This window comes from Crotalus tigris, unplaced genomic scaffold (genome assembly GCF_016545835.1).
Source record: "Crotalus tigris isolate CLP2741 ecotype Arizona unplaced genomic scaffold, ASM1654583v1 scf7180000020719.984301794:720406, whole genome shotgun sequence".
In the NCBI taxonomy this organism is placed as follows: domain Eukaryota; kingdom Metazoa; phylum Chordata; class Lepidosauria; order Squamata; family Viperidae; genus Crotalus; species Crotalus tigris.
The window spans coordinates 251815-262500 of record NW_024098147.1 but is presented as its reverse complement, the minus strand read 5'-3'; the positions used below and the strand labels follow the sequence as shown (position 1 = coordinate 262500).

General features: G+C 49.4%; 1 protein-coding gene across 1 annotated transcript in view; it reads right to left on the bottom strand.

Moving 5' to 3' along the window:
* Positions 1 to 4301: 4301 nt before the first annotated feature.
* Positions 4302 to 10686, bottom strand: part of RPRD1B (regulation of nuclear pre-mRNA domain containing 1B) — a 43904-nt gene continuing 37519 nt past the window's right edge. Inside the window, exon 7 of the mRNA XM_039368190.1 lies at positions 4302 to 6675. Within this exon, the coding sequence (XP_039224124.1) occupies positions 6526 to 6675 (150 nt within the window). The 3' untranslated portion in view covers positions 4302 to 6525. The remainder of the gene's footprint in view (positions 6676 to 10686) is intronic.

The following is a 10686-nucleotide window of genomic DNA, read 5'->3' as shown; positions in this document are numbered from 1 at the left end:
AGTGACAAAGAGGGGACAAACGTTTTCTGCATCTCACTTGGAAGGAAAAAGAAATAAAATATTTGCAAACTGGAGCAAGAGCAGAAACACTCACACACACACACACACACATACAAAAAACCGAGGTTCAATTCGTCATGCAACTGATTAGCTGCCTGGGTCAACTTTGCTGGAAAAGGGTGTGTGTGTGTGTGTGTGTGTGTGTGTGTGTGTGTGTGTGTGTGTGTTAGGAGGGTGGCACATTTATTCTGGCTCTCCAAGGTGTTGGGAGGAGGATGACGGCTGCCAGTTGCAAGGCCAGTGACGGTGGCATGAAAGCAGCGTGCCCAGAAACTGCCACTCTCCTGACCCCATGATTTGCTGAACAATGCAGTGATTTGCTGCACTGTGGCAAAAACAGTCATAAAATGGGATGCAACTCACTTAGCGACTGCCTCTTGGGCTCAGTTGGGAGGAGGAGGAGGAGGGGAACACCTGTGGGGCCCTTGGTGCTCTCTGAGCTGGATTGTTTTCTTGCAGACCTTTTATGACCCAACTAGGGAACATCATCAGTGCTAGAAGGGAGGAAGGTTTGGAGAGAGCAGCAGGAGGAGGACGAGAACAGCTGGGATCCTTGGTGCTCTCTGAGCTTTGTTGTTTTTTTGCAGATGTTTCATGACCCAACTAGGGAACGTCATCAGTGCTAGAAGGGAGGGGGGTTTGCAGAGAGGAGGAGGAGGAAGAGGAGGAGAAGGAGGAGGAGGAGGAGAAGGAGGAGAAGGAGGAGGAAGAAGAGGGCAGCTGGGATCCTTGGTGCTCTCTGAGCTTCATTGTTTTTTTGCAGATGTTTCATAACCCAGCTAGGGAACATCATCAGTGCTAGAAGGGAGTGGGGGTTTGCAGATAGGAGGAGAGTTTGCAGAGAGGAGGAGGAGGAGGAGGAGGAGGAGGAGGAGGAGGAGGAGGAGGAGGAAGAAGAAGAAGAAGAAGAAGAGGGCAGCTGGGATCCTTGGTGCTCTCTGAGCTTCGTTGGTTTTTTTTGCAGATGTTACATAACCCAACTAGGGAACATCATCAGTGCTAGAAGGGAGGGGGTTTGCAGAGAGGGGGAGGAGGAGGAGGAGGACTGTGGAGTCTTTGGTGCTCTCTGAGTTGGTTGTTTTCTTGCAGACCTTTCATGACCCAACTAGGGAACATCATCAGCGTAACGCTAGCACTGATGGTACCTACCCTAGTTTGGATAACGAAATGTCTGCATGAAAACCACCCAGCTCAGAGAGCACCAAGGACCCCACCTGTCCTCCTCCTCCTCCCACCTGCAACCCCCCTCCCTTCTAGCACTGATCACGTTCCCTAGTTGGGTAACGAAATGTCTGCAAGAAAACCACCCAGCTCAGAAACCAAGGACCTCAGATGCTTCCTCCTCCTGCTCCCCCATGGACCCCCCTCCCTTCCAGCAGATGGTGTCCCCTAGTTGGCTAATAAAACGTGTGCTTTGCTCCACAAAGCCCCCAGCGGGGTTTCCAAGCCACAGTGGCTTGGGTGCAGACAACGTGATCAGCCACAAGTATTTTTGCACAGCCCTTTAGGTCCCAGCAGCCACAAAGCGGGGGGTGGGGGTGGGGGGGTTGGCTAAGCAAGGTCCCCCCATTCTTAAGTAATAGCTCTGGATTGAAATGCCCAGCCGGTTGCTGACCAAACCAGTTTTAATCGTGTTCTGAACTCTTTGTTTTAATCTGTGCTCTTCTTCATGTGTTTATGTTATTTTATTACGCTATTATAAACCAACCAGAGCCCCCGAGACCTAGAAAGTTAATAAATATGGAGATTATATGTCGCCCAGAGTCCCCCTGTGAGGAAGATGGAGATAATGATGATGATAATAATTTGGAAGGGACCTTGGAGGTCATCTAGTCCAACCCCCTGCTCAGGCAGGAAACCCTAGACCATTTCAGACAAATGGCTGCCCAGTCTCTTCTTAAAAACTTCCAGTGTTGGAACATTCACCTTCTGGAGGCAGGTAGTTCCAATGGTTGATTGTCCTCACTGTCAAGAAATTTCTCCTTAGTTCCAGGTTGCTTCTCTCCTTGGTTAGTTTCCCTCCGTTGCTTCTTGTCCTGCCTTCAGGCACTTAGGAGGATAGCTTGACTCCCTCTTCTTTGGGGCAGCCCCTGAGATACCGGAAGACTGCTATCCTGTCCCCCCTCGTCCTTCTCTTCATTAAACTAGACATGCCCAATTCCAGCAACTGGAATTCCAGAAGTTTCTCCTTAATTCCAGGTTGCTTCTCTTCTTGATTGGTTTTTTGTCCTGCCTTCAGGCGCTTTGGAGAAGAACTTGACTCCCTCTTCTTTGGGGTATGAAATGAGATGAGATGAGATAGATAGACAGATGATAGATGCACAGATGGATGGATGAATAGATGACAGATGGATAGTTGGATAGATAGTAGATAGGTGGAGATGATAGATATGATATATAGACATAGAATAGAAGATAGATAATAATAATAATAATAGTAAAGTTGGAAGGGACCTTGGAGGTCATCTAGTCCAACCCCCTGCTCGGGCAGGAAACCCTACACCATTTCGGACAAATGGCTGTCCAGTCTCTTCTTAAAAACTTCCAGTGTTGGAGCATTTACTGCTTCTGGAGGCAAGCTGTTCCACTGATTAATTGTTCTCACTGTCAGGAAGTTTCTCCTTAGTTCTAGGTTGCTTCTCTCCTTGATTAGTTTCCACCCGTTGCTTCTTGTCCTGCCTTCAGGCGCTTTGGAGAAGAGCTTAATTCCCTCTTCTTTATGGCAGCCCCTGAGATATTGGAATACTGCTATCCTGTCCCCCCTTGTCCTTCTCTTCGTTAAACTAGACATACCCAATTCTCGCAGCCGTTCCTTATATGTTTTAGCCTCCAGTCCCCTAATCATCTTATAGATAGATAGATATAGGCAGGCAGGCAGAAACACAGACAGACAGGAGATGGGTGGATATAGATAGACATAGATGACAGATAGATGATAGGCCGATGATATAGATGATAGGTGACAGATGATATAGATCAGGGGTCTTCAAACTTGGCCCTTTTATGACTGGTGGACTTCAACTCCCAGAATTCCTCAGCCAGGCACACACCAGTCATAAAAGGGCCAAGTTTGAAGACCCCTGATATAGATGATAGATGACAGATCAATAACAGATTGACAGACATAGATGATAGACAGATAAATCTGCTGCAGGCAGCTGGAACGGGGATCAAATAAGATCTGTTTCTGCTCCAGAATGGACAGACCATCATTTCAGTCTTATATAGATTCATCTTAGATTCGTATCAAAGAAAATCAAAGTAAAATATAGGTAGTCCTCAACTTACAATGACAGTTCATTTAGTGACCATTCAAAGTTGCAAGGGCACTGAAAAAAAACCGATGTGGCTGTTTGATGACCGTTGCAGCCTCCCCCGTGGTCACGTGGCCAAAATTCAGATGCTGGGTAACGGACTCCTCACATTTACGATGGCCGCAACGTCCTGGGCTCACGCAGGCCCCATTTGCGACTTTCTGACAAGCAAAGTGAACGGGCAAACCAGAGTCATTTAATCACAGAATGACCAAACTGGAAGGGAGCTCCGAGGTCATCTAGTCCAACCCCCTGCTCAAATAGAAGACCCTCACGGAAGGATAGAATTACATCTGAGCATCTTACTAGCTGAACAACTGCAGGTGTTCACTTAACAACATGGCAAAACTCGCTTAACAAATGCCTCGCTTAGCAACGTGAGCGGTCGTAAGTAGAGGATTGCCTGCCAGGATAAAATAGATAAAAGAAAACAAGAGTGATGAAATAAATGTGGGGTGCGAGGAAAAAGAGCTCTACAGCAACCGTTGAGCGAGTTAATCACCCGCCTCACTTAACGACTACAATGACTTGCGGCGATAATGGGTAAGGGCCCATGATGGTCGTAACTCAAGGACTACCTGCACTGGCCCACTGGTGTAAACGCTCAGTATAAGACCACCCAAAGGCTGAGTTTCAAAGATGTCCAACTTTGGCAACTTATGGACTTCAACTCCCAGAATTCCTCAGCCAGCCATGCCTGTTTTTTTCCCCTTTCCACTCTCGAGTGGAGAGATTACAGAGGAAAGGATAAGAGAGTAAGCAGGCCACAATGGGGCTGCGCATGAAAAGGAATGCATTAATGCCAGGGAATTCTGGGAATCAAAGTCCACAGGTCTTCCATCTTGAAAGCCTGTTATGACTTCATCTCGGGGGTCTCTTTTGCTCCAGGAGGGAGGGGGGAAAAAAAGGACGCCAGGAAGCAGCTTCTCGACCACCGAATGACACCCTCTTTATTCAAAAATATATTTATGAGACATTTCAGAATATACCGCTGCTAAAAGGACAGCCTGTCCCTCTAAATCTCTAAACTGATTCATGTACAGGTGTAAGAAAATGCCTCAGGGGGCGGGGGGGGGGGGACGGATCAGATCAAGAGCCGAAAGACCACACAGTGCGGAGGGGAAAGGGGGACTCCCACCACAGCCCCCGCCTCGACCCTTGGATTTCAATTAGGGCGAAACCACAAATGGAATAACGTGGGGGTGGCCGGACGTGGGACGCTGCGATTCAGGCACGCTCACTTGCACACCCGGCGGGCGCAAAGTGGGGGCTCCCCCCTGCTGTGGGGTCTGGGAAGGGGATCATCCCCAGTGGCTTCCAGGCTTAAAGACCACCGGAAGTTGCCTTCTCCACCTGGGGGCACCTCCAGATGTTCGGGGCCACATCTGCCAAGTGGGGCTGAGCTGACGGAGAACGTGGGGACTCGTGGCCCAGACCAGCTCCCCGAAAGGGATGGGGGGGGGGCTGAATGTGGGCACCAAGCAGAAAGCCCGACCCTTCTATGTAAGGAGAGTAAAGCGATTTGAGCAGCAAAAGTCTTCTAAAGCAGGGGTCTTCAACCTCGGCCACTTCAAGACTGGTGGACTTCAACTCCCAGAATTCCCCAGTTTGCCAATTCCAGGAGTTGAAGCCCACCGGTCTTAAAGTAACCAAGTTTGGAGACCCCAATCTGGATGGGACGTTTCTGTTCATAGCTTAAGTTATTTAGCAAACGCGCCCATTGTCTGCTTTACATCATCTAGAATATAGTGTTTCTCAACCTGCCTTGAAGATGGGTAGACTTCAACTCCCAGAATTCCACAGCCAGCCATGCCTGTTTTTTTTTTTTTTTTTTGCCCCTTCCCACTGCTGGCTGCGGAATTCTGGGAGTTGAAGTCCACATGCCTTAAAATTGTCAAGGTTGAGAAACACTGGTCTAGAGTGGAGAGATTACAGAGGAAAGGATGGCAAGAGAGTAAGCAGGCCGTAATGGGGCTAGGCATGAAAAGGAATGCATGAATGCCAGGGAATTCTGGGAGCTGAAGTCCGCAGGTGCTAAAAGTTGCCAAGGCTGGAGACATCCCCCCCCCCACTCTAAAGAAGGGGCAAGAGGATGCCTCCGGGAAATGCACAGCGATGGCGGAATGGGTCGTTCCGTTGCTTTCTTTGGAAAAACAGCAGGAAAGCCCCCATCACTCTCCTTGGTGGGGGTCCTGGGGCAAAACGAATGCTTGCATTTTTATGTCGGCTGCGTTGCAAAGTGGAAAGGGCTTCGTCCCACCTGGGCGTGGATCCAAAGGCCTGGGTTGTTGATTGTGGGGAGGGGGGGAGCAGAAAATGTACTCATTGACTATTCCTGTCCCCCCCCCACACACACACAGACTGGGAGCTAGAGAGGGAACGAACTGGCAACCTTTCACAGCTTTGGAGATGGAGGGGAGGGGGGAAGACGCTTTCCTAAAGCCCACGGATTTGAACCTTCTACACTTAGCCCCGTTTCAGGCTGCGGGAGGAGGAGCCTGGGAAACTGGGGAGGGGGAGAAGGAGGGGCTTCTGCTAAGCCCCAGGCCCCAGGGGTCAAAGCAGGGGAAGGGCCACCCGAGCTCATTTCTGGGGGGGGGGAGAGTAGGTGCTCTGGCTGTCCCAGTGAAGAGGGGGGAAGAAGCTCCCCCGGGCTGATCCCTCATGCAGCTGCCTCTGCCATCCCTGACCCACAGCCCCCCGCCCCCCCCCAAATTGGCCCACCCCTCAAAACAATCCAGTCTTTTTTTTCTTTTTCCAAACACAGGAGGGGGGGGGAAACAAAACAAAACAAAGCTACACAAGAGATCCAAATTCTTCAAAGGCTCTGGGCACACATGATTTGCGGCTGCTGGAAGTGCCCGCGGGGGTGTGTGGATTTTCCTGCGGAAGGACGCCCGTCCGCTTCCCACCCCGAAACAAAGGCGGTGCCCTTCCGTGCCCGTGCCCACTTCCTACCCCCCCCCCTCCCAGTCACCAGGCCAGGCAGCAGCCTTGGCAGAGATGGAGATGGGCCACGGCGGCGGGGGTGTCTCTGCCCGCCGTCCCTTCCGAGGTCAGCTTCCCGCGAGGATCTCTCATCCTGGCGAAGGGGTCTGCTGCTGGGGGGGGGGGCAGGTGGGCGGGCGAGGCAGACCCCCCTCCCCGTGTCCTAGTCAGTAGAGAAAAGGTCCCCAGCAGACGGGAGGGGCGCCAGCCCGCCAGTGACGTTGGGCAGCAGCGACAGGTCCGGCAGACTCTGGATGTGGGACTTGAGCTCTTTGCGCACCTGAGTGACCCGCGCCAGTTTCTGCTTGTATTCCTGCAGAGGGGAGGGGAGGGGAAGAGGGGGAGAGAAAGAGGGAGAAGACATTCGTTCATTGGTTTTTCACATTTCGACTCTGGGTCACTGTGCCCTGAAACATCCAAACGATAAAAACGGCACGTAAAGGTAGTTAAGATAACCTTTATTGACATTTTATTACTGTGGGCACAGCGGCACACATCAAAAATGAAATTTAGTTGCCTGCTCTCGAAGAGCAACAGATACATGACACACACCTAAACGTACTATGAACAACATATGTACAGACCCACATCCCTACATATACGTAGCAAATAAATATTAAATACTGTCCATCTTGAATATATAGCGGAAGGAGGAAGCTTGAGAGTTCACAAGGTTAATGCTGTATGGAATGAAACTATGGTTGAATCCGGATGTTCTGCTACGGATACCACGGACCCCCCTCCTCCCAGAAGGAAACAGGTAGTGAAGAAGATGTGGCATGTCCCAGATAATCTTACACCAGTGGTTCTCAAACTTTTTAATGCCGCGACCCCCAACCGGTTGTAAGTCGAGGACTACTCAACCGGTCGTAAGTCGATGACTACTGAACTGGTGCAGCACCGTTTGCAGAATGGGACTTTTGGCGGGCTCAGCAGGGCAGAGACAGCCTGGACCATTCCTATTGGCTTTGGAAAGCCAATAGAATTAGACTCTATTCAAGAGAGTCTATTCTCTTGGCTTTCAAAAGCCAATAGAATAAAAGGGAGGAGCACAGCTAAGGAAAAGGGGGGAAAAATGGTGGACTGCGTTGTTTGGCGACCCCCCTGAAATGGTCGTTCGACCCCAAATGGGGTCCCGACCCACAGGTTGAGAACCACTGCCTTACGCAGACCCTGCTCAAGCAGCACTTCTGTGCTATGTCCTGGATGGGAGGGAGGGAACAGCCAATGATCGTTTCTGCCGTCCTCACCACTCTCTGCACCGCCTTCCTGTCTGAAGCAGGGATGCTTCCAAACCAGACTGTGATGCTGTACGAATGAAACTATGGCTGAATCTGGAGGTTCTGCTAAAAATTGGAACATGCTTTTTTTCCAAAAAGCAAACTGGCCTTTGGTTTTTTTTTTTCCCTTGAAGATGTTTCGCTGCTCATCCACAGAAGCTTCTTCAGTTCTGAACACAAATCTTGGGGACCATCAACATCCGGATGGCTTCTCAATTGAAGACATTGCTTGGATGAGTAAGGAAAGGTCACGGTTTTAATAAACTTTGGTTCAGTTGCCAAGATTTAACCTTCTTAAGACCGGGGTCCCCAAGCCCTGGCCCCTGGACCGGTACCGGGCCACGGCATGCCAGAAGCCGGTCCACATAAACAAGGAAAGCCCCAAAGTTCATGGCATCCGGCCCTCTCAATTCCTGGCCAATAGATGGGGAAGAAATGGAGGTAGTGACAGATTTTATCTTCCTGGGCTCCACGATCACCGAAGATGGGGACCGCAGCCAAGAAATTAAGAGACGCTTGCTCCTGGGGAGGAAAGCTATAACAAATCTGGGACAGCACACTAAAAAGCAGAGACATCACCCTGCCAACAAAAGTGCGTATAGTCCAGGCCATGGTTTTCCCAGTTGCAATGTATGGCTGTGAAAGTTGGACCCTAAGAAAGGCTGAGCGCCAAAGAATGGAGGCCTTTGAACTCTGGTGCTGGAGAAGACTCCTGTGAGTCCCTTGGACTGCAAGGCGTTCAAACCGGTCAGTCCTAGAAGAGATCAACCCTGACTGCTCTTTAGAAGGCCAGATCCTGAAGTTGAAACTCAAGTTCTTTGGCCACCTAATGAGAAGGAAGGACTCCCTGGAGAAGAGCCTGATGCTGGGAAAGATGGAGGGCAAGAGAAGAAGGGGAGGACAGAGAAGGAGGGGGCTGGATGGAGTCCCTGAAGCAGCAGGCGGGAGCTTCAATGGACTCCAGAAGATGGTAGAGGACAGGAAGGCCTGGAGGAACGTGGTCCATGGGGTCGCGATGGGTTGGACACAGCTTCGCAACTAACAACTCTTCCCCCAGGCCCAGCTGACAATCAGCAACATGCAGGAAAAAGAGTTGCCAGGATCTGCAGCTCTTTCATGTTGATCAGCCCTGCTGATTTTGTCCCGTGTGTGTTTGCAAAACTCCACAACACGCAGAGATCCTCTGAAACCCGAATGGCACCAGTCCACCCACGGATTCCTCCCCTGCTTCCAGACTGCTGGTCTCCATCCACAAAAGATTTCAAAATCCCCTTAAAAGGAAGCGACTTCAAGCGAAAATGCAGTCGGACCAAGTAACTACGTCTCAAAAAAGGCCACACACGTTTGACGGGTACGACAAACATGAGAAGTGCAGGAGTCACCCTGGGGCTCTAGTCCAGGGTGACAGATGAGGAAATTTCAGGTTTTTAAAGACTCTATTAAAAAATAATGGGCCCCGTTAAATGATATTTAATGTGGAGAAAAGCAAAGCCTTACATTTAGGCAAGAAAAACCCCAAAGGCACAAGTGCAGACTGGGCGAGGCCTGGCTCAAAAACAGCCACTGGGAGAGGGACCTCGGAGTCCTAGTGGACGATCGCTTGACCGTGAGCCAGCCGTGTGCAGCAGCAGCAGCCAAAAAAGCTATCACAATCCTGGGTTGTATTAACAGAGGCATAGAATCAAGATCAAGGGAAGTATTCATACTGCTTTATAAAGCCCTAGTGAGGCCACACCTGGAATACTGCAAGCAGTTTTGGTCACCATATCACAAAAAAGATGTTGAGAGTTTGGAAAAAGTGCAGAGAAGAGCAACTAAGATGATGCAAGGTCTGGAGACTAAAACATACGAAGAACGGCTACGGGACTTGGGTCTGGCTAGTCTAAGGAAAAGAAGAAATGGGGGAGACATGATAGCAGTCTTCCAGTATTTGAGGGGCTGGCACAAAGAGGAGGGGGTCGATTTATTCCCCAAAGCACCAGAGGGAAGGACGAGAAACAATGGATGGAAACTGACCAAAGAGAGAAGCAATCTGGAATTAAGGAGAAACTTCCTACCAATGAGGACAATTAACCAGTGGAACAGCTTGCCACCAGAAATCGTGGGTGCTCCATCACTGGAGGTTTTTAAGAGGCTGGACAGTCACTTGCCTGAGACAGTATAGGTTCTCCTGCTTGAGGGAGGGGCTGGACTAGAAGACCTTCTAGCTCTATTCTGATTGATTGATTGACTGATTGATTGATTGATTGACTGAAAAATATAACTGACTCTGTTCAACAATCAGATCACTCCACGGATTTGCCACTCAGGGCTGTTATCTTTCACAAACTAACAGCTAGCAATTGATGGAGAGAGTGGAGTGATTTTCAGTTAACCAAAGCCCCCTTCATTTAAAACAGGATTGTCCAATCTTGGCAATTTTAAGACCAGTGGACCTCAACTCCCAGAATTCCCCAGCCAGCTTTGCTATTCTATTCTATTCTATTCTATTCTATTCTATTCTATTCTATTCTATTCTATTCTATTCTATTCTATTCTATTGTTCCGTTCCATTCTATTCTACTCTACTCTAATTCTATTCTGTTCTACTCTAATTCTAATTCTATTCTATTCCATGTTCTATTCTATTCTACAATCCGTTATTTCTATTCTATTCTATTCCACTCCATACTATCTTCTATTCTATTCTATTCTATTCTATTCTATTCTAAATCTTATTCTATTCTATTCTGTAATTCTATTCTAATTCTAATTCTAATTCTACTCTACTCTAATTCTATTCTATTCTGACATTTTTCTTGACCTGGCTGCACAAAGACTAAACGGTTGCTTAGCTTCTCCAGCACGTCCTTTCGGACCTTCCCAGGGCTGGCCCTGCCTTCTCTGCATGGGGTTTAAGGGAGGCAGCTCTAGCCCTCCTTTCTGGCAGCCCCCCCCCCACACCCAGCCGGGAGCAGCGAGTTCAGGCATGACTCATGCCTGGGAAAAGCGGTCCCAACCAGGGGCTCCAGAGTTCGGGGCCATTTCAGGCCTCCTGGGTCCAT